At 48.5% G+C, this 23452-nt stretch overlaps 1 protein-coding gene across 1 annotated transcript in view; it reads right to left on the bottom strand.

Moving 5' to 3' along the window:
• DNAH9 (dynein axonemal heavy chain 9) overlaps nt 1-23452 on the bottom strand; it is a 332476-nt gene that overhangs the window by 170740 nt on the left and 138284 nt on the right. Inside the window, exons 32-38 of the mRNA XM_042967844.1 lie at nt 18235-18445; nt 13481-13608; nt 11833-11941; nt 10618-10765; nt 8318-8492; nt 1751-1924; nt 1073-1280 (exon numbers count right to left, since the gene is read on the bottom strand). Of these exons, the coding sequence (XP_042823778.1) occupies nt 1073-1280; nt 1751-1924; nt 8318-8492; nt 10618-10765; nt 11833-11941; nt 13481-13608; nt 18235-18445 (1153 nt within the window). The remainder of the gene's footprint in view (nt 1-1072; nt 1281-1750; nt 1925-8317; nt 8493-10617; nt 10766-11832; nt 11942-13480; nt 13609-18234; nt 18446-23452) is intronic.

Here is a 23452-nt window from a genome sequence, read left to right as displayed (position 1 = left end):
AGGCAGGGAGCAGACCCTGGTGCCCCCGACAGCACGCGGAGCTGGCTGGGCCCCGGGCCTCGGAAGACCCGGCGGGATGGTCGGGAGCAAGGAGGGAGGCGAGCTGTTCTCCCCGTGGGAGCTGTGGACGCGGAACCCCGCCAAGACCACACTGGCTGACTCTGGGGATCCCGCTGGGAGGGGCCACGGAAGCACTGGGTGAGTGAAACGGGTCCAGGCTGGGCAAGAGGTGGTCAGAGTAAAGCCTGGTTTGCAAGTCTGCTGGCCTGGACGTCGGACAGGGAGAGTGCTGGGCTCGTCCTTGTGTACTGAGTGACGGCCTGCAACTGGCCAGTGTGCAAACAGCCGGGTGCGTGGCATTCCACGTGCGGGCGTGCACTGGGGTCTCACGTGGGAAGCACGGCCCAGTTACGGCATCAGGGGGAAGAGCTGGGTTCTCCCCAGCCTTGCCACCGCCCTCCTCTGGTCAGGAGCGTGGCTCGGGCGCTTCGTCAAAAGGAAGCTTCTTCCAGGGTTCATGTGATGAGTGTTTCTCTATACGAGGAGACCCTGTTGTAAGTGAGGGTCAAGGAGAAAGTGCCTCTGGCGAGGGGGACGTTCCTGCAGCGAGCCTCTGACCCTGAAGCCACACCTGGAGGACCCGTGCCCACTCGGCAGCCCGGCGTGTCAGCTCCCGGTGAGAAGCACGTTCTACGTGCTCAGAAGCCCGGATGTGCTATGCCAGCCTTGCTGCTTAACGGGGACCTTGGGCAATCGCGCGCTTCTACCCGAGCCTCAGTTTCCCCATCTAGGAGATACGGGGAGGCGAGACGGGAAGGAAATGCTCTCTAGAGACACTTCCCGTGCCAGGAGTCTACAAGCCTACGGAAACGCTTCTGCGCGTGCCCACTTTCTTTGGCGTTAAGGTGCTGAACCTCTCTGTGTTCGACTCCCGGCCCGGGAGGAATGTAGGAGATGGGGAGGGCCACGGGGGAACCCCAACAGGTGCCTGATGCTTTACCCCAGCTCCATGTCGGGGGCACGTGGCCACTCAGACGCCCCCGCACCACCCTCCACGCACTCCGGCCCTCACCTTGCAGCATCGCCGACGTGGTATAGTAGTTGAACGGCACGTTTTGCACCAGGTACTCCTCGGCGTCGAGGCTGGCCAGCTTGGTTCCCACCAGGACCGACTTGCCGACCCCCGCGGTCCCCACCAGCATGACCGGCCGCCGCCGCTCCAGGAGCCGCTCCAGGAAGTAGCACACTCGGACGGTCTCGCCCGTGGGCACCAGGCAAGCCTGCGGGGAGGACACGATGGGCAGGCTCGTGGGAGAAACAGATGCGGGGCGGAACGTTCCGGAACATTTCAGAAGAGGAACTCCCCCTGGCGAGGGGGCGCTGGCTCACTACCTGGGGCAGGGGCGCCTTCCTTCGCATGCATGCTAACACCACTTCGGGAGTTCATTCTCGGGGTGGAGAGATCCCCTCCCTCCTCGGCCAGCTCCATCTGCCTCCCTGTGGCCTCTCTAACGCGCTTTAGAAACTTCTGCCCCCAGGATGCCGCTGGAGTCTGCGAATCAAGTTAGCTAGTCTTTGCGGGGTTTCTGTGGCTTCCCTGCACCGAGAGTCTCCTCTCGAAAAGCAAGTCGCTGGGCATGACTGGTTGCCAGCAAGGTTAAAACACTTGAGTGCCAATAACGGGCTGTGACTAGGACCGCTACGGATCCTTGGCACAAGCAGACATCCTTGGTCACTCGGCCACACTCACCTGCAGAGGCATCTCGGGGTCGAATTCAAAGTGGGGGATGAGCTTGGACCAGGGCTCGAATTTCTTGGTCTCCGGGTCTATGTAGTAGTCAAAGACGGTTCCCTGGGAGGGAAACTTGACTGTCTTGAAATGCGCGAGCCACCACTTGCTGAACTCTTCCCGGTGGTCCGCAAGCTGCCAGAACAAAGCGGGTCAGGAGGCGAGGCTCTCCGGAGCTTGCGAAGCCTGGACAGACTGCCCGGCGGTTGGGCAGAAGGTCGGGGACATGAAAGGCTTTGCGGACCTGCCTGATGGAGTGGCTTCTCCAGGAAGGATGCTGCTTCCCTGGGGACCAGCCCTGATGAGGCGCATCAGTGCGGGGACACGAGTACCACCGCTTGACCGTGGGGCTGAGTCCCCCTGGCACTGTGCATCTGAGACTCTTCACGGGGTGTGAGAACACGGAAAAGAGTGGGGTCCCATGACCGCAAGATGAAAAGACAGATCGACCCCCTTCCTCCCAGACCTCAGAGACCCAGCAACTCCAGGGTGGCGGTTAGGGACGGAACGGATAAAAATGGAGGCTGCTGGCACCTGGGGGGTGCAGGGTGGTGGCGTGAGAAGAGCCTCACCTCCTTCTGTGCCTCAGTGTCAGCTGTGAAATGAGCACCCCAGAAAAGAGAACTTCCAAGGACTCTGAAGGTCTTCCTTCAAGAGCTAAAATTTATTTTTTTTTAAGTTTATTTATTTTGAGAGAGACAGGGACAGTGCAAGTGGGGGAGGGGCAGACAGAGATAGACAGACAGACAGACAGAAACAGAATCCCAAGCAGGATCCGCTAGCCAGTGCAGAGCCTGATGCGGGGCTTGAACTCACGAAACCACGAGATCGTGACCTGAGTCGAAATCAAGAGTCGGACGCTTAACTGACTGAGCCACCCAGGTGCCCTAAGAGCTAAAATTTCTAAAACATAAGAGCAGCAGAGACAAAGCTAAACTGGTCTTTCTGACGGAAGGAATAGGTAGAGATACATGATTCACATACACGCGTGTTAGATCACGAGCCCCTCAGGGCTGCGCGCCCGGTATACTCAAATTATCTTACTATATGTTTTTAAAAAAAAAAAGAAAAAAAAAGCCTGGTTTTTCTCAATACACCTTTAAAGGTTTTTAAATTGTTTCATATCTGGTCAAGTTGAGATTTTTAAGAACCTCATTTTTAATTTGTAATAAAAGTTTACCTAAAGATGTCTCTTTTTGGTAATGACAAACGTGTTTTTTAAAAAAAAAGAAAAAAAATTATCTTACTATAGGGGCGCCTGGGTGGCTCAGTCGGTTGAGCGTCCGACTTCGGCTCAGGTCACGATCTTGTGGTTGATGGGTTCGAGCCCCGCGTTGGGCTCCATGCTGACAGCTCAGAGCCTGGAGCCTGCTTCCAAGTCTGTGTCTCCCTCTCTCTCTGACCCTGCCCTGCTCATACTCTGTCTCTCTCTGTCTCAAAAATAAGTAAACATTAAAATTTTTTTTTTTTTAATTATCTTACTATGTCCAAGCCAAAACATGCCAGACACGGGCACATGGATGCACGCGCCCATGCACGCACCCCATAACATACCCGCAACTACTGTCAATAAGCCCATTCTTTGAGCATACAGACCTAGGAAAAATCCCCAAAAAGGAAACCTAAAAAGAGACCCAGACTGGACATTTTAGGGAAATGTTCCCGGAGGGTGGGACAGATGAGGAAGCTGGGCGTGTGGGCAGTGAATCTGGGCTTGCGGCCAGTGGGGCAGCTCACTTTGTTGCCTACGTAAGTACGACTGAATTTTCTTGCTTTGGAATGAGAACGGAAACAAGTCCCGATACAGACGGACAGATCTGTGTGTTCTTATTCTGACATGAATTCAGATGAAGGGGGTGCGGGATCTTCTCAGTCGTGTGCTCTGCGACCAGAAGCCTTGGAGGAAAAAACCCATTTTTGACTCATGGATACAATCCTTCAAGATTTTCAACGTCCCTTAAAAACCGGATTGTAGATTTACGTGGAAAAACCAAGGCGAAGGTCACCTTTAGAAAAGAAAACAGGTTGCCGACTAATCTTTGACAAAGCAGTAAAGAATATCCAATGGAAAAAAGTCTCTTTAACAAATGGTGCTGGCAGAACCGGACAGCAACATGCAGAAGGTTGAAACTAGACCACTTTCTCACAACATTCACAAAAATAAACTGAAAATGGATAAAGGACCTGAATGTGAGACAGGAAACCATCAAAACCCTAGAGGAGAAAGCAGGAAAAAACCTCTATGACCTCAGCCGCAGCAATTTCTTACTTGACACATCCCCAAAGGCAAGGGAATTAAAGGCAAAAATGAACTGTTGGGACCTCATGAAGATAAAAAGCTTCTGCACTGCAAAGGAAACAATCAACAAAACTAAAAGGCAACCAACGGAATGGGAAAAGGTATTTGCAAATGACATATCGGACAAAGGGCTAGTATCCAAAATCTATAAAGAGCTCACCAAGCTTCACACCCGAAAAACAAATAATCCAGTGAAGAAATGGGCAGAAGACATGAATAGACACTTCTCTAAAGAAGACATCCAGATGGCCAACAGGCACATGAAAAGATGTTCAACATCGCTCCTCATCATGGAAATACAAATCAAAACCACACTCAGATATCACCTCACGCCAGTCAGAGTGGCCAAAATGAACAAATCAGGAGACTATAGATGCTGGCGAGGATGTGGAGAAACGGGAACCCTCTTGCACTGTTGGTGGGAATGCAAACTGGTGCAGCCACTCTGGAAAACAGGGTGGAGGAGGTTCCTCAAAAAATTAAAAATAGACCTACCCTATGACCCAGCAATAGCACTGCTAGGAATTTATCCAAGGGATACAGGAGTACTGATGCATAGGGGCACTTGTACCCCAATGTTGATAGCAGCACTCTCAACAATAGCCAAATCATGGAAAGAGCCTAAATGTCCATCAACTGACGAATGGATAAAGAAATTGTGCTTTATATACACAATGGAGTACTACGTGGCAATGAGAAAGAATGAAATATGGCCTTTTGTAGCAACGTGGATGGAACTGGAGAGTGTGATGCTAAGTGAAATAAGCCATACAGAGAAAGACAGATACCATATGGTTTCACTCTTATGTGGATCCTGAGAAACGTAACAGAAACCCATGGGGGCGGGGAAGGAAAAAAAAAAAAAAAAAGAGGTTAGAGTGGGAGAGAGCCAAAGCATAAGAGACTCTTAAAAACTGAAAACTGAGGGTTGATGGGGGGTGGGAGGGAGGGGAGGGTGGGGGATGGGTATTGAGGAGGGCACCTTTTGGGATGAGCACTGGGTGTTGTATGGAAACCAATTTGACAATAAATTTCATATATTTAAAAATAAATAAATAAATAAAATAAAAAATCTGAAATAAAAAAAATAAAATAAAATTCACTCTAATAAGAAAAAAAAAAAATAGAAAACAGGTTGGGTGCGTCTTCTCCTTCCGCCACCAAGGCCATTTGGAGCTCCGTGGTCAGTTAACGGCCACGCCGTGGGCTGGGCCACACCAACATCGCCTCATCCCTGTAACCCAGCACTTGGCCTCACCTCCACCATAATTGGACGCTAAACACAAGGTCACCTCTGCTGAGTCATCCAACAGCTCTTTCTCAGTTCAGCTCTCTGGGTGTCTCTGCAGCAGTGACCTTAAGGAAGAGGTGACCTTCAGAAATCCCCATCGCCTTTGGATCTAGACAGTCCTGCGGTCCCCCCTCCCTTTACTGTCCTCTGAACTTGACGACACTAAGGTGCACCCGTACACCATAGAAGACCTTGGGCTGTAACATCACCTCATCTGATCCTCCCCGGCTCCCAGGAAGCCTGGCGAGGGCAAATGACTCCTATTTTACATATGGAAAGACCACAACTCAGAAGGCTCCACTTCTAAAGCACATGGCAGAGCTGGGTGCCGAACCCAGGCTTCCGGTCTCCAGAGCACATGCTCTCCGAGAGGTCATTTGCTTCTGAGAGGCCACTACCCATGATCCCCTGCAAAGTCCTTTAGGGAGAACCTCCTCCAGCACCAAGTTCTTTTGCTTTTGCAGCTGGCACTCAGGTATGGGCTGCATGCTGAATTCGTGCTTTGCTTTAATGACAGCTTTTCAAACATTAAGCACCACTGGTGTTCCTGACGTGAATTCTTTGGCCAACTTCCTATCTTGCTATTTACAGCGCTATTTTTGGTGTTTGGCTTGAATGCAGGTTGGGTAGGGGTCTTGGGCATTCCCTGCTGCTAAAAGCTTTCTCCCGTGTCTTTTCCCCATGTGCGAGCATGGCCACCTACAGTTTCAAGTGCTCCGGGACACCTGGGAGGACGCTTTCTCCTGGGCTTTTTAAAAAGAGTTGAGTGGATTTAAAATGTATTCGGACACAGAAAAATTGACTAAGAGTCTTCATCCTGACTGCCCCCACCCCGCCACCGCCTACTAAGCACTGAAACGGGGGAGAAGCCCGACAGTGGTTGCTGTCTGACATTTCAGCAGCTGAAAGGTCAGGGTGTGCATTTGATGGAAAGAAGTGACCTATGCCTTCTGGATCTCTGGACTTGGTGAGGTCTCGTCCACCCTGCCGGAGTCCTTGCCTCCAAGAAGCAGTCCACGGAGAAGCTCCGAGGACTGCAGGAGGCAGTGTGAGATTCTCAGACGCCCAATTCCCAGTTTCAGGCATTGTCCTGCCCTGGGGAATTCCCCCTTTCCCACCAGGATCTGGAGAGGGGAGGGACAGGGAGAGGGAGAAAGGCACACGTCCCAGGAGCTTGGGAGAGCTGCTTTCTGAATGTGGACCACAAAAGAGCATGCTAGGGAGCGGAGGGAGGTAGGGTGGATGCTAGCAGCCAGGGTCTGTGAAAACGAAAGAGAAACTAGTTATTAGTTCTAAATTAATTGTTGGGGCGCCTGGGTGGTTCAGTCGGTTAAGCGTCCAACTCCTGGTTTTGGCTCAGGTCATGATCTCACGGTTCGTGAGATCGAGCCCCACGTCGGGCTCTGTGCTGACAGCATCGAGCCTGCTTGGGATTCTGTCTGTCTCTCTCTCTCTCTCTCTCTCCCTCTCTTTCTGCCTCTCCTCCCTTCGAAATAAATAAATAAACATTTAAAAAATAAATTCATTGCAAATTCTCCCAGCTCGCCGCCATTTTGGATTCTAGAACATGGCTTTGCCCTGGGAGACTGACGCTTTTTACCTCTCTCCTCGGAAGAGCCCCACATCAACCCAGACTGGAAAGAGTAAATCATAACTCTCCACCCACCGTGGGTCTGTTTGACCCCTTGCTGTGAGGGGGGCACCAGACACTTGCTATGAAACTGAATATTCACGGTGCGAGAATATGAATAATAAGCACATAACGTGTGCCAGCACGATTTAACCCAAAGAGCTCTGCACATATCTGTGTTGGACGATCAGAACAGTATCCTTTCCTTGACTCCTCATGACCACCCTAGATGCTGTGCACCGCTGTCCTCACCCCTGCCTCTGTACACACGTGAGCAGCAAGGTAGAGAGAGGTGAAGCCATTTGTCCAAAGCCCCCCAGTATCAAGTGGCAAAGTTACAATTCGAAAGCAGAGTCCGTGTCTGAAGCCCCTATAATGACCCTGCCTGATTGCTAGAGTCGGCTGTAAAGGACTGGGTTGCCCAACCTTGGAAGTGAGGTTTCTAGATAGAGAACTTTTCATTTGGAAGAAACTAAGCCGACAAAACGTCTGGGGATATAGGAAGGGTTAAAGAGTAGGACGCCACTGGGGCGCCTGGGTGGCTCAGTCAGTTAAGCAACTGACTTCGGCTCAGGTCATGGTGTCACAGTTTGTGGGTTCGAGCCCCGCGTCAGGCTCTGTGCTGACAGCTCGGAGCCTGGAGCCTGCTTGGGATTCTGTGTCTTCCTGTCTTTCTGCCCCTTCCCTGCTTGCACTCTGTCTCTCAAAAATAAAAAAAACACTTAATTTCTCTTTTTAAAAAGAATAGGATGCCAAGATACCCCAAGCCAACATCCCTTCCCCTAAACATGAGGCTACAGGGAGCCAGAACCATGAGATAAATACTGATTTGGTTTCCCACCCCTAGATGTCAATTAACCTTTGGTCCAAGCTTCTGTGGACAGTGCTGGCTAACACTCTGGCCGGGGACGGAGTTGTACGTGCTTGTTCTGGAACGCTAAAGGGATTCCTCCCTCTCAAGCCTCTACAGCACAGCATCGTTCCGTCTATAAAACACATCCCCTTGCAAAGTAGCGTACTTATACCGCCAGTTGTTCCAAAACACCGTGGCTTTCCACGACATCGGATGCACCACCAACCCAAAAGGCAAGAGCTCAAAACCTAGCCCGATCTCATCGGTCTCGCTCCAAAGGGCCCTTCTGTGGGGACCGACGTCTCTGGCAGAGCGACGGATAGATAACAAAACAGCCCGATGCCTTCAGATTGATTCTGACATTCCGCGGTCCTGTTTTCCGCATCTTTGCTGGAACGCTGGTTTTGGCCACGGCGGACTTGCACGTGGGCGTCAAGCCCGGCATCTCCTCTTACCTGATCTTGGGCCATTGCTCCGCCGAAAGCCCAGATGGCGGCAAACACGAAATAGAGCTCGTAGGTTTCCTTGGGGCAGTCTGCAGGGATGTCCTCTGCGGTCAGGAGACACTCGAGAAGGTAGCACAGCATCTGAACCATGCTCTGCTCCGGGATTGGAATCGTCTTCTTGAACCTGCAGGGACAGACCCAGAGATGCTCTTTGACATACGGGATTCTCTCCTAGAGGCTTGCTGGACAGTCTCGGCACCCACTTGTTTTGGGGGCACTCGTGACCTGTCAGGATCCCTGGGATTACGAGGTGCTACCGAAGCCTTTGTTCTCACCGCCTACTTTTGGGTCAGCTCTCCCGACCAAGAAGGGGCCCGTGGTGCTCCGAGAAGGTCCCTTCTCATCACCCTTCCCTCCGATACCCTCCCCCGCTGCTCTTCCCTTCTCTGAACAGTGACCGCCCCCCTCAGTCCTCAGGGAGTACAGGCCACTGCGACGGAACAAGGAACCATTCCGGTTTCCCCGAGTGTCAAAAGCCCTCCCAGAGTCAGCGCAGTGCCGAGGCTGGTCCTTCCCTGCCTTTGGCTCAAAGAAGTTCCCTCAAATCAAACACACACACTGAAGACATTTCCTCGGGAACCCGAGTCTTACGGGCGGGGAGGCAGAGTGGGCCCGGACAGCTGCTTATTATAGATACAATCATGACTTACTTGACGGAGCTCGTCTTCTGAAAATACGCCTCACTCTTCTGTGGCCTAGTTTTTGTACTTAAAAATTTGTTTTGTTTTTGTTTTACTGATTCAAGTTTATAGATTTATTATGTGAGTGTGTGTGTGTGTGTGTGTGTGTGTGTGTGTGTGTGAGAGAGAGAGAGAGAGAGAGAGAGAGAGAGAGAGAGAGAGAGAGAAAGAACAAGCAGGGGAGAGGCAGAGAGCTGGGGACAGTGGATTCGAAGCAGGCTCCGGGCTGACTGTAGAGAGCCCGACACGGGGCTCGAACTCACAAACCCCGAAGCCGGACGCTCAACCGACTGAGCCACACAGGCGCCCCAAGAGTCTGATTTCAAACCTGCCACGCTTAGGGTAACGAGGCCATGCCAGTACCAGCCGTTAAGACCCTTCCTGCCCTTGCTCTCCTCTGTCCCCTTTCGATCTGAGGGGTCAGAAGCTACAGCTGGTGATGGGTGGGGGGCGGGGACCAGAGGAGTAAGGAGAGAAGCTGTCGGGGACTCCCCCACCCTCGCCACTGCAGGTGGACGGCAGGAAGCGGGCCTGAGCGGGGTGGGGGTGGAGGTGGGGGCAGGAGAAGCCTTCCTCGTAAATGGAGTTTGGTTTTTAAAGTTTTCACGTGTTCGTGACCGGAAGCAACAACACGCCTTCTTGCAGAATGACCAGAAAAGTCACGAATGTGGCCCCAGATTCCCTCCGGGTGGGGGGAGGGGGCGGGAGTGAACCAGCCGCACAAAACGGCTCTGAAGGCTCGGCGGGACACAAAAGCTGCTGTACCATCATCCCTTGTGCGGCCCGCTTGTTCAACGTGAAGACTATCGTGCACACGCCCCACAGCCTGGTGGTATCGGGGCCAACGTTAATTAGCACCCAAGCCGTGGCCGCGTTTCTTCCTCGATGGCCACAGAGTTAGGAGATTGGGTGAGCGGCCTCTGGATGCACAGAATACACTCAGCATCCTCACAGCTTGGTGAAGAGGCTTGTACACATGCTCGTATGCTTGTACACTCGTGCACACACTCATGCGCACACACACACACACACACACACACACACACACACACACACACACAGAGTTTAGCATCTCTTCTTCTAATTGTCCAGAAAGGGAAATGGCCTAACTCTTAGAGACAGGTTGTATCGGGCAAGGGGTGGGGCATGCGGCAGGACAGGGGGTGCGGAGGTCCCTTCCACCTCGGCCCCCACGCCGGCCAGCTCTGCTCCACCCTGGGGCGCCACAGGCCAGTGAACCACAGAGTCAGGGGTCGTTCTGAGCAGCGGCCTCAATTCCCCGGAAACGCAGTCCTGGCCCTAACTTGTTGAATGTTCAGGAATGACGGGTCCCTGTGTCACGTCGCCTCCCCGGCACCGACCTTGGATGGCTGGGCTGGGCTCAACTACGAGGCCGGGCGCCTGACACCCAGAAGGACGCGTCCACTGGCAAGAAAGCGGGTTGCAAACCTCGGACCCCCCCCCCCCCCACTCTGTGGACACGTGTAATATTCTCGCTGGAGGCAAGAACAAACATTAAACAAACATTAAAAATAAATAAATAGTCACCTTCCGTGTTTCCCGGCCTACCTGGTTCTGAGTGTGTCTAAGCAGGTCGGGAGGTACTTGTCAAACAGGATGGTGAGGTTGGCTCTCTCTGTCTGGACTTCCCTCTTGTCAATCCAGCTACTCACGGGAGGGTTCCAGCCCAGGTCCGTGGGATTGATGTACAGGATTCCTGGGAACGTCAAGAATTTGGTTACGTTTCCATAAATGCCACTATATTCCTCAGCCCACGGAGTTACTTTCTCTGTGTAGAAAACGTACAGAGGACTGGACTTCAAAGAAACAGAGGCCTGGCCGAGGTCTGAGAGGGTAAGTAGGGTTGCTACCCGATGGCCTGAGAAGAGCTGAGAGAAAGCAGTGTTGCCAAGGATCGTAGGGCCAAGTCTAGGCTCAGGAGGAAACTGGAGCCTGTGGACGTGACCTTATTCAGCAAAAGGGCCTTCCTTTGCACATGTGATTAGGGATCTCCTGACGGGATCATCTTAGATTATGTGCGTGGGACATTTATAAGTGTCCCTATAAGAGACAGAAGAGACAAGACACACACAGAGGAGAAGGACGCGTGGATATGGTGGTGGAGGTTGGAGGCATGGGGCCGCCAGCCTGAGCGGGAAGAAGCAAAGGCAGGTTCTCCCCTAGGGAGGGAATCAACGTCTGTTGTCTTAGAAGCCATCGAGTTCATGGTGACTTATAACAGCGGCCCTAGGACATGAATAGATACAGAGAGAGACTATTCTCCTGCCCGCGTTCACAGCCTCAGCATGCGTTCCTGGAAGGAACTCTGGTGTTAGGGGAGACATCAAATCTGCTCTCCTGTGCCCCAGTCTGTGCCCATCAGTTTGGCCGTGGAGCCAGAGGTTAAGTTAAGGTATGAAGTTGTCATTTCTCACCAGGAGGTAGTGAGAACTTCGATGCTGGGTTGTCACCACTGCCGTGGAGGCTAGAACTGGCCTACAAGGAGCCTCGTTCCAGGCACTTCTGTGCACAGGACAGTTGTCCAGCTCAGGGACCCTTTCCTTCCCATCTCTGAATGAAGAAAATCCCATGGCCCTGGCCTGGGAGCGCCTGGCCACCCTCGTGGACACAGACTCGGGCTGGGAATCAGGTCAGAGTTTCCCATGATGCACGGGTGGCTCCCGTTCGGACCTTCCTTGGGAGACAGCCACATCACACGTGATGCCAGAGGCGCCTGTGTTCAAGGGCGCGGCTCTGCGGGTTTTCTCGTTTCCTGGGGGATACCTGCTCTGGAGACCGTTGCTGGGGTGGCCGTGCGCAGGTGGCTGATCTCAAACAGCAGCCTCATCGTGGGACTCAGGGGGATCCTCTCGTTGCTTGCCAGGGTCAGCACCTGGCAACAGGGAGGGATACGCCAAGGTAGGAAGGAAGGAGTGAGGACACGTGATCAGCTGGGGTCGGGGGGTGGGGTGGGGGTCTCTGGATTTGGCTGATTATTCCTGGTAGGGATTAAGGACGATTATTTTCCTCTTTATGATAAGTATTTTCTAAATTTTCTACAAGAATCCTCTATCCCCTTTCCTATTGCCCCCCTGTGACCTCCATCCTTGTGTGTGTAAATGCATCCAAAAAAAAAATCAACTCTATAAAAAGTTTAAATGGATGCCAATGATTTGAATGAGCTAGACCATATGGAATAACAAAGTTATTAAAAAAAAAGAGTTCAGGGGCTCCTGGGTGGCTCAGTTGGTTGAGCGTCTCACTCTTGGTTTCAGCTCAGGTTATGATCTCACAGTTTTGTGGGTTTGAGCCCCAAATCGGGCTCTGAGCTGAGAGCGTGGAGCCTGCTTGGGATTCTCTCTCTCTCTCTCTCTCTCTCTCTCTCTCTCTCTCTGCCCCTCCCCAGATCATGTGGTCTCTGTCTTTCTCAAAATATATAAATAAAATTTTAAAAAATGAAAAGAAAAGAGAAGAGCTTAGGCTTCATTGAAATTGCCATTTCTTTTAAAGTAGTCCCTCTAGCGAAGGGGGGTGAAGGGTGGGCAAAGGGGGTGAAGGGGAGAGAGATACAGGCTTTCAGCTATGGAACAGGTAAGTCACAGGATGAGAGGCACAGCGCAGGGAGTATAGCTAATGCCACTGCGATAGCATTGTATGGTGGTAGTGTTGTCGCTAACGGAGAGGGCTGTCCAGCCACCATGTCGTGCACCTGAAACTCACGTAACATCGTGTGTCAACTGCACTACAATAAAAAATAAGTAAAGTAGTCCTTCCGGGCAAGTGCACGTTTATTTTAATGGTTCTATAAATGTCGAAACCATCCCAACGCTTCCAACCCTAATGTACCTTCTGAACAAATTCAGGAGCCACCACTTTATTGGTACGAGATTTCCTGGTTTACGAAAAATAAAACATACTCTCCACGGATCAAGGTTTGCCACCATGGAGGACGCCCGACAGGCTCGGAATGTTTCTGACCTTCAGTGTCCTTATTTACAAGAGAGCAAAAACTTAAGAAAGAAGATTTGAATAGATGACTTCAGATTCCTTCCAGCTCTGAGTTTTAAATTAACCTACATGCAGAAGATCGTGAAGACGGTTACAACAATGCTAAAAATGCAGTAAGCATGTGAGTACGCATACATCCGGTAGTTATGTGATAAAGCCGTTGACTACCTTATGGTGGCCATCATTTTTACAATATACACATATTTCAAATCAGCACCTTGCACGCTTTAAACTTACACAATGTTCTATGTTGATTAGATCTCAGTAAACCTGGGGAAAATTAAAGAAAAAAAAAACAACCCCTGTAGCAATTCCTTACTCGGGGCCAGCCCTTGTGGGGGATCGAGATTTCCAAATGGGCCCGGGGGGACTGGTTTCCTGGATGATTAGGGATGGCCTGGGCATTTCCCTACGCCCGTGATACCTTGTTATCATCCATGACGGTGTTCAGAGACTCAATCCACATTGGATCTATGTCGCCATCCAGTAAGATCCACTTGGGCCCATCGTGGGTGATGTTGGCAAGCTCCCGCATGATGGAAGAGAAGAGTCCTGAAAGGAAGTACGGACAGCTTACCATCCACCTCATCATCAGTCCTATTTCTCGTCAGACAGCCTTTCCCTCTTGGCTACAACACCCAGAAGAAGGTGTAAATGGAAGAGACAGGTCAGGACTGGATTTGGATTTTGATCTATGGAAAATCTGATAGTGAGTGCTAAGATGCTCCTTTCTCTGTGCTTCTGTCTGACTTTTAAGAACAAGAGCAAAATGAAAACAAAATCTGATGGTCTGGCTTGGGTGACGAGGGGCCCTAAGAATCATTTCAATAGGCAACTGGGACATGACAGAATTACCTTAAAGCTTTTTAGGTAAGGTTTCATCTTTTCTGATTACTGCCCAGGCTTTGAGAGAAGGGCCAATGTGAATCTAACTGGCATCACACAAAATTTATCTCTTAATTTGTAAAGAATCTATTTTCGTGATATTAAGCTTTCCTAATCAATAACGTGGTATGTGTTTTTCATTTCTTCCAACGTTTCTTCGTGTTCCTTCATAAAGTTTTACAGTATTTTCATTCGATGCACCTCTTTGGCTAAATGTATTCCTAAATAATTCATAGTTTTATTGCTATTGTGAATGGCATTTTTTTTTCTGTATTGCCCTTTTCAGCCAGCACAGAGAAAAGCTATCGAATTCTATGTATTTATTGTATGCTTAGTTACCTTCAGTAAATTTTTTAATTTTTTTTTTATTTTTTGAAAGAGAGAGAGAGAGACAGACAGACAGACAGAGCACATGCAGAGGAGGGGCAGAGAGAGAGGGAGACACAGAATCCAAAGCAGGCACCAGGCTCTGAGCCATCAGCACAGAGCCCGATGCTGGGCTCAAACCCACAGACTGTGAGATCATGACCTGAGCCGAAGTCAGATGCTTAACTGACTGAGCCACCCAGGCACCCCTTTAGTAAATTTTCATATTAATTTTAGTGATTCTTTTTTTTCAAAATGTCTCCTGAATTTTCTAGGTACAAAGTTGTATAATCAGCAAGATAATTATTTTTTTCCTTTCCTCTAACTTATACTATCTATTCCATTTTCTTGTCTTACTGCATTGTCTACAATCCCACACCAAGCCATGCTGAATAATAAGGTTGGTAATCGTTCTCCCTGTATTATCCCTGATTTTAATGGAAATGGCTTTAGTTCCTCATCATTCAGAATGCCTTTGTCCCCTCTTTTGGCTTTAAAGATTTATTGATAAAGATTTAGATTTATTATATTTAAGGGATTTCCTTCTATTCCTATTTTACTTAGAATTCTTAAATTAGGGGGGCGCCTGGGTGGCTAAGTCGGTTAAGCGGCCGACTTCGGCTCAGATCATGTTCTTGCGGTCCGTGAGTTTGAGCCCCACATCGGGCTCTGTGCTGACAGCTCAGAGCCTGGAGCCTGTTTCAGATTCTGTGTCTCCCTCTCTCTGACCCTCCCCCGTTCATGCTCTGTCTCTCTCTGTCTCAAAAATAAATAAACGTTAAAAAAAATTTTTTAAAAATTAGGAACAGCTACTGAATTTTTAGCGCCTGTTTACTTTGATAGAGAGAGCGAGTGAGCGAGTTGGGACAGGGCAGAGAGAGAGAGAGAGAGAGAGAGAGAGAGAGAGAGAATCTTAAGCAGGCTCCGTGCTCAGCATGGAGCCCAACACAGGGCTCAATCCCACAACCCTGCTAGGATCATGACCTCAGCCAAAATCAAGAGTTGGACGCTCAACCAACTAAGCCACCCAGGTGCCCCCTGAATCTATATTAGTAAGTGAAATTGGGCTGTTTTTGGTTCTACATAAAGTTGATATCAAGGTTATTCTGGTTTTATAAAATGAACTGAGAGGTGTCCTTTTTTATCATTTTGGAATTTTTTTTTCCCCGCTTTTTAAATTTTCCTTTTCACCCATTTACTCGTTTTCTGTTTCCTGTTGAGTAAACTTCCTTCATATTATAATTTGCTAAAGGATCATTTTTCTCCTAGTTTTCCTAACATGTATCATATAATTAAGTGATCTCTTCCATTTTAATCTTTATTTGCTCTTACAGCTACTAATTCTTAATCAGCTACATTTTACTCTTTTTCCTCCCATCAATCATGCTCACAGCGGGCTTCCGGTCTTTACAAAGAATCCATAAGCACGTTTTATTTATCCTATAATTTCTTTGTTCCTTCCCATTAATTTCAGATTGTATCTTTATTAAGTTTCTTCTTCCCCGTTCTCTTCAGCTTCAGTCTATCAGTCTGAATAATTTCTTATGATAGACACTGACTTCCTTCATTTCTAGACCACCTTCAAAAATAAAAGTCTAGAGCTCCTGTCTGTTGGTTTCAGACATGACCCTGTTGTTTTCTGTATGTTCTTTTTACTGCTTCTGAGAAGGGATGCCGTGTATTTTTTTTTTTTTTCTTTCATCTAGGGGTTAAGTGAGCATCTCCTGATGTGTAAGCAGCACAATTATTTTTGGCCACTTTCTTGTTGTCTGTTTCTACTTCTATTGCATTATTATCAGACAATGTGGCTTGGAAACAGATACTTTTCAATTCACTGCAGTTTCTTCTGGACCCAATTAAACTTCAAATTTTTGTAAATGTCCCATGAACCGACCAAGAACAGGATATTTTCTACTTACAAGATGCCAATGTTCTAAAACTAGATGTTATATTGAGTTTGATGATGTATTTTTTTCAATTTCTCTCAGAGTATGCTTATTTTTCTGTTACAGGATCTATCTAGTTTTGAACAAGAGAAAGTAATGTTATCTATCACATTTCTATTTTTATCAAGCTTCCCTAGAAAATGTTAAAATGTTGCCTTCCATCTACATGGACGTTCTTTTTTCATGAATACAGATTTATGATTATTATAAATCTTCCTTGCCAACGTCTCCAGATTTGATGAATACTGTATGTTTAATAAAATTTTAATTAAAATTCCCACAGAGCTTAAAGTCTGAATTATATTATGCGAGCTTAAATTTAATACGGAATACTAAGTGCCTGGGACCAGCCAAGAAAATTACAAGAGAATATTGAGGAGACTTATGTCATCAGACATTAAAATGTTATAAAATGATTATGAACAAGGTGCCTGGGTGGCTCAGTCAGTTAAGCGTCCGACTCTTGGTTTCAGCTCAGGGCATGATCTCACAGTTTGTGAGTTTGAGCCCCACATAGGGCTCTGTGATGACAGCACCGAGCCTGCTTGAAATTCTCTTTCTTTCTCTGCCCCTCCCCCGCTGTTTCTCAAAATAAACAAACAAACATTAAAATGACTGTGAACGGAGTAGAATCATAATTTGTATAGGATTAGATAAATAACGAGTGGACAGAATAGAAAACTCAGAATCGGATCCCGGCGTATAAAACAGGCTGGTATTTACATTCAGGAAGAAAGGATGGTTTGCTTAATGAGCGGTCCTGCCACTTTCAATTATCCATTTGGAAGAAAATAAAGTTGATTCTCTATCTTACCTCACACCAAGCTCCAAAATAAATTCCAGATGGATAAAAAAAAAAGGTTCATGTAAAAATAATGTTTAGGACCACATTCATGATACTGTATCTACTGCTGAGCATGAGAGAGCGTAATAAACCAAACAGGAATCCCAGGTGCTAAAAAGAATGGGCAGACAAAATTCTGTCTTTTAAAAAGTGGATGGTAAATATGTCATGAAGTGCCTGTAGACAAATGGTAGAAACCATTAGCAATGCACCCAACAGATACAGGGGTAATATCTCTGACGTATAAAGAATGCGTACAAGCGGAGAAGAAAATCGTAAGTGGAAAGAAAATCACAAGAGTCCATTACTAAGGCCGGTAAGGAGGAAAAAATGCTAAGCCTCATTAAGGGTCAGTGAAATAAAAATCGGACAGGTTGCCCATCAAACCCCCTTGTTCTAGGCCCCTGACTGAGGGCCCTAAACGAGAGGAATCCAGGCAGCCAGACCATGATGCAGTCAGACATTGAGACAGGAGGAGGGAGCTGAGAGGTCCTCATTCTGGAAGCCACGTGGGTTTTACAAAGAGGTCCTATGGGCTCAGAGTTTTCTTTTCAGCTCTCTCCCAGTGACAGTGCCTCCTTCTGGCATCTACCAGTGATTCTTATATCTTAGAAGGCGACCCCGGGCTTAGTACTAAGCGAACTGGGATTTGGGACCCTTTGAATCCCTAGAGACGGGATCGTGGTTCTGGGTCCCGCCCGCGGTGGTGATGAATGGCGTCTTCTGTAGTGATGTCTCCCCATCACTCCTGGGGCTGTGCCGATAGGAACAGGTGTCCACTGTGAGACGCTACAGCATTTTGGGGAATGAGCTGCGGGCCTCCCCATCCCTCCCGCGTATTCATTCCACCTGCCAAGCAATGAGCGGACTCTGACTTGTGCTCTAAAATCTCAGAACCCTGGCTGAGAATGCCTGCCTCGTCTCTCCTCTTTCGATGCCCTCTCTCACGGAGCAGCTGGAAGGGTCCCCAAGGAAAGAGACTATCCCAAAGGCTGAGGTTCCCCTCCGAGCCCACATCAGTGCCTTCCTTTCTCTGATTCTTTTCACCTCCTTCTCCCACTCCGTACAGAGCGGGCCAGCGTCCTTCCCTCTGAAGTTTGCCCCTGGCTGTAGACTCAAGCCTGCCCATGGTCTTACCATCCTTCCATTCTCTGGTAGCTGGATTGATGACACCAAAGAGCTCATCGTTTGTGACTGCTTTGGGGTTGAGGTCCACCCAGACGGGGCGACGCTTCATGATCTGATGGGTCTTGTGCAAGGATTTGAGCACCTGAGACTTGCCGGCCCCAGCGTTGCCCACCACGAACACCGAGTGCCGCACTGCCAGGAGCTCCTCCAGCTGGGCCACCTGGGGAGACACGACGTTATCAGCCAAAGGGACCAACCTCTGCACTTGCATCCCAAGCGCTCATCCGTGGGGCCAGGCTGGTCCCCAAGGTGAGACCCGATGTCAACAGAGGAAGGGATCCGAGCGAGGGGTCCTAAGTGTGGGGGCAACGTACTTGCTCGTCATTCAGTCGTATAATTATTAGTCACCAACTAAGTGCCGGAGAGCGGGGCAGGCGGAGGGAGGTTCAGAGAGGACGTCCCTGGCCTCCTCCGTGAGCTTCTAGGCTAATGGGGAAGCATAATGGTTTGCCGTGATCGAGGGATTTGTGAAGTGCCATGGGAACAGATAGGAAGAAACAGTTGATTTTGTACAGATAGAGGGAACAAGAAAGGCTTCACAGAGGAGGGGGGATTTGAACTGGGCTCCAGGGGTGGGTTTGCCAAGAAGATGAATAGTGGGGGTGGGGGGAATATTCCAAGCAGAGGTAAGGGCACAGACAAAGGCTTGTGGTGTGACAGAGCACGATGTGGGTGGCCAGATGTTTTGATGAGCCTGGAGTCAAGGAGTCCCTTGGGGACAACGGTGGCACTGGAGCCCTTACGGCTCTTGTTCTGGCTTGCCTCCAGCCTGGCCTTTCCACACCGTTGTGGGGGTACATCCCCTGGAATGAAAATCTGATCACGTCACTACCATCACTCTGTCCCTTTAGTAGCTCTCCAGAGCTTTGGTGAGGAAACCCCAAATCCTCAGACTGGCTGACGAGGTCCTTTTGCAGACGGGCCCAAGTCAGCTTCCGGCCCATCTCCCCTCCCCCCAGCACGCACATTCCAGGGAGACAACTGGGATTCTTTAACGATGTTCTTTCCCGAGTCTGCACCTTTCAAGACAGGGTACTTTTGATTCAGACCTTCTCCTTTCTCCTGCTTCTTCTGCCCAGACCTGGACGTCCCTCAGCCTGTAGGTACCTACATTCTGGTACTCATCAGTGCCGCAGGGGTTACTCCTCTCCCTATGAGATTCTAAGCCCATTGAAGGCAGGCTAGGAGGGATTTCTCATCTTTTTTAAAAAAAGTTTTTAATGTTTATTTTTGAGAGAAAGAGGGAGGGAGAGAGAGAGCGAGCAGGGAGGGGCACAGAGAGAGGGAGACCCAGAATCCGAAGCAGGCTCCAGGCTCTGAGCTGTCAGCACAGAGCCCGACGCGGGGCTTGAACTCACAAACCATGAGATCATGACCTAAGCCGAAGTTAGATGCTTAACCGACTGAGCCACCCAGGCACCCCATGAATTTATCTTTTTACTTCCAGTGTCTAGCAGAGAATCTGGCAAACACCAAGCATTGAACAAGTATTTGCTGAAAATGGGAAGGATGGTTGGAAGGGCCGGGCAGCCCCTATTGTGAAAGGTCTTATACATCTTGGGCTAAGATGTTCAAACTTTAATATAGATCAAGCGTATTTTATTAAAAATTTTTTTTTAAGTGTATTTATTTTTGAGAGGGGGGCGGGGCAGAGAGAACATTGAGCAGGGGAGAGACAGGGAAAGAGGGAGAGAGAGAATCCCAGGCAGGCTCTGCACCGTCAGCATGGAGCCTGATGTGGGGCTCGATCTCATGAACTGTGAGATCATGACCTGAACTGAAGTCGGACACTCAACTGACTGAGCCACCCAGGCACCTCTAGATCAACTATATTTTGCACTATAAGATCCTTAATGGCTGAGTTAAGTAAACCGAAGAGGTAATGTACTGGATATTGACACAACAGTGGAACAATACAAAGATTTTTCCCCATACGTTTTATTTATTTCCCGTTTTTCAAAAATGATAAAAAGTAATTGCTCTAATTTTTTTTTTTTTTAATTTGAGAGAGACAGAGAGAGCACAAGCAGGGGAGAGGTGCAGAAGGAGACAGGAAGAGGGAGAGAGGAAGACAGAAGAAGAGGGAGGGAGAAGGAAAAGAGAGAGGGAGGGAGGGAGAATCTCAAGCAGCCTCTACACTCAGTGCAGAGCCTGACGCAGGGCTCAGTCCCACAACCCTGGGATCATGACCTGAGCCGAAATCGAGAGTCAGATGCTTAATGGACTGAGCCACCCAGGAGCCCATAATTTGTCTATTTTAAACCAATTAAGTGATACAGGTGTTAAAATGAGTTCTGGGGGATCAGGAGGAGAGTGGCACTACTGAGCTCACTATAAAGGTAGCGGATGAGTGGCTGTTTGGGGAGCAAGATGATTAGCTTCCACTGTGGCAGACTGATTTACTGAGATACTGAGTTTTGCTCTCCATGGAATCCTTATTTTTCTCTCCTCTGTCCCCAGCTGTTGCTAGAACTCTGAGTCAGGGTCCAAAAGCACCCAAAAGGGGATTCTCAATGCTGGCTCTCGTTCGCGTCCTTCAGGGACTTAACGCAGGATCTTTCCAGATAAGGAGAGTGTTGGGAAGGGCCTGTGGGAGCTGCCATCTAAAGCTAATATATGCAGGCAAGAGAGTCGGCCACGTGAAGATCTCTGGGCGATGTTCCAGGTAGGGGGACAGTGAGTACAAAACCCTCAGGTTTCAGCTGTGAGCCTGGAGGGCTCAAGGAACAGGAAAGAAAGGTGGGGTGGGGGAGAGTGTAAGAGTGGTAAGCAGAGGTCAGATGTGCAGGAACGGGGACTTGGAATTTTATTCTTTTTTTGTTTGCTTAGGTTTTTTTTGAGAGAGAGAGAGAGAGACAGAGGGAGAGAATGAGAGGGGGAGGGGCAGAAAAACAGGGAGACACAGAGTCCGAAGCAGGCTCCCGGCTCCGAGCTGTCAGCACAGAGCCTCATACGGGGCTCGAACCCATGAACCGTGAGATCGTGAACTGAGCCGAAGTTGGACACTTAACTAAGCCACCCAGGCGTCCCAGAATTTTATTCTAAGTACAACAGAAAGCATTTGGAGGATTTAAGCATGAAACTGGCCCGAGGGCATTGCATTAAAAAAATGAAGGAGGGGAAAACGGAGCCCTGGTTATCGAACTGAGACTGTATTCTATTCCTACATCATTTCTTTTTCCCATGAACAACTTCTGACTGCTTCCCTGATCCTGAAAGACTTACAATCACTCTCTAGTTCTATTGACTTCTTTTTATTCACTTCTACAGTGTTATTGAGATAGAATTCAAGTACCATAAAACTCACCCTTTTAAAGTGTACCATTCGATGCTTTCGAGCATATTCACGGGACTGTACAACTGTCACCACCATTAAGACATTTTCTTCACTCCAAAAGGAAAAACCTTACCATGAGTAGCCCCTCCTTACCTCTGACTCCTACCTCAGCTCCGGCAGCCCTTGATATACATTCTGCCTCTATAGACTATTCTGGGCACTTCATACAAACAGATCTAGAACAATATGTGGTATTTTGTGGATGGCCTCTTTTACTCATGACGTTTCCAAGGCTCATCTGTGCCGTGGTGCATACCAGCCCTTCCTTCCTTTATGGTTGAATCAAATTCCGCTGTGTAGGTGGGTCACAATTTGATTACCTGTGTATCAACCGATGGATGGGTCATTTCTATTCTCCAACTATTATGAATCTATCAGCTTTTGACAGTATCCCTGTCCTTCCCTTTCTCTCCTATCTTCAGCCAGACGCATTATACCCTTACATTGCTATGTTTGATAATAGTTATATGTCATTCTATCCATATATCTAGACCTTCTCTATTTTCTGGGATTGTAAGGGTTGAAGACCAATCATGACTTGTGTTTTTATGGCCATAGAGATTTTTCATTGCAGAAGAAAGTAGTTGCCTGGAATGCGTTGTGTTCTCTATGAGCCTGGTGTCATGACCTGACACATGATGTTCTCAGCATTAATCCATGGATACTCTTTTCTTACACTCCATATGTTGATCAATATCAGGTTCTGTTTACTTAAAAAAAATTGGGGGGCGCCTGGGTGGCTCAGTCAGTTAGGCGTCTGGGCGTCTGACTTCGGCTCAGGTCATGATCTCACAGTTTCTGGGTTTGAACCCCATGTTGGGCTCTGTGTTGACATCTCAGAGCCTGGAGCCTGCTTTGGATTCTCTGTCTCCCTCTCTCTCTCTGCTCCTCCCCCACACATGCCATCTCTGTCAAAAATAAAATAAAACATAAAAAAAAAATTTTTTTAATTGGGGGATGCCTGGGTGGCTCAGTCACTCAAGCATCCAACTCTCGATTTCGGCTCAGGTCATGATCTCCTGGTTTGACCCCGTGTTGGGCTCTGTGCTGACAGCATGGGACCTGCTTAGAATTCTCTCCCCGCCTCTTCTCTGTCTCTCAAAATAAATAAGTAAATATTCAGAAAAGTTTCAGACCATGACTTTTTTCTCTTGGTGTTCTAATTGCTTTCCTTTTTCTTTGTTAAAATAAAAGACATTTGCCTTAGAAGTTTAATAAAATTGCATAAACTTTCATCATGATGATCTATTCTTGCTTGAGCGTATCCATTTTGAGGTCTTTTGTTGGAGACTGTGAACTTCCTGCCCTGATTTGGATGGATTACTTTCTAGGTCTGCTGACAGCTATAATGCTAAGGTTTCTTTTTCTGATTCTTGATGTTTTGAAACCCATGGCGTTATTATTTTTCACCCTCAGTTTTCCATAGTATGTCTTCAAGTACCATTCAAAAGGGTGCATAACCCCGATGTCTATAGCAGCATTATTTACAATGGCCAAGATATGGAAGCAACCCGAATGTCCACTGACGGAGGAAATGGATAAAGATGTGGTATACACATACAATGGGATGTTACTCAGCCATAAAAAAGAATGAAATCTTGCCATTTGCAGTGATGTGGACGGAGCTAGAGAACATAACACTAAGCGAAATAAGTCAGTCAGAGGAAGACAAATACCGTATGATCTCACTCAAACGTGGAATTTGAGACACAAATGAGTAAAGGGAATAAAAGGAGACAAATCAAGAAACAGACTCTTAGCTATAGAGAACATACTGATGGCTACCAGCGGGGAGGTGGCCGGGGGGATGGGTGAAGTCAGGGATGGGGG

Source organism: Panthera tigris, chromosome E1 (genome assembly GCF_018350195.1).
Source record: "Panthera tigris isolate Pti1 chromosome E1, P.tigris_Pti1_mat1.1, whole genome shotgun sequence".
In the NCBI taxonomy this organism is placed as follows: Eukaryota; Metazoa; Chordata; class Mammalia; order Carnivora; family Felidae; genus Panthera; species Panthera tigris.
The sequence above is the reverse complement of the archived record's forward strand: the minus strand, read 5'-3'. Positions and strand labels throughout refer to the sequence as shown.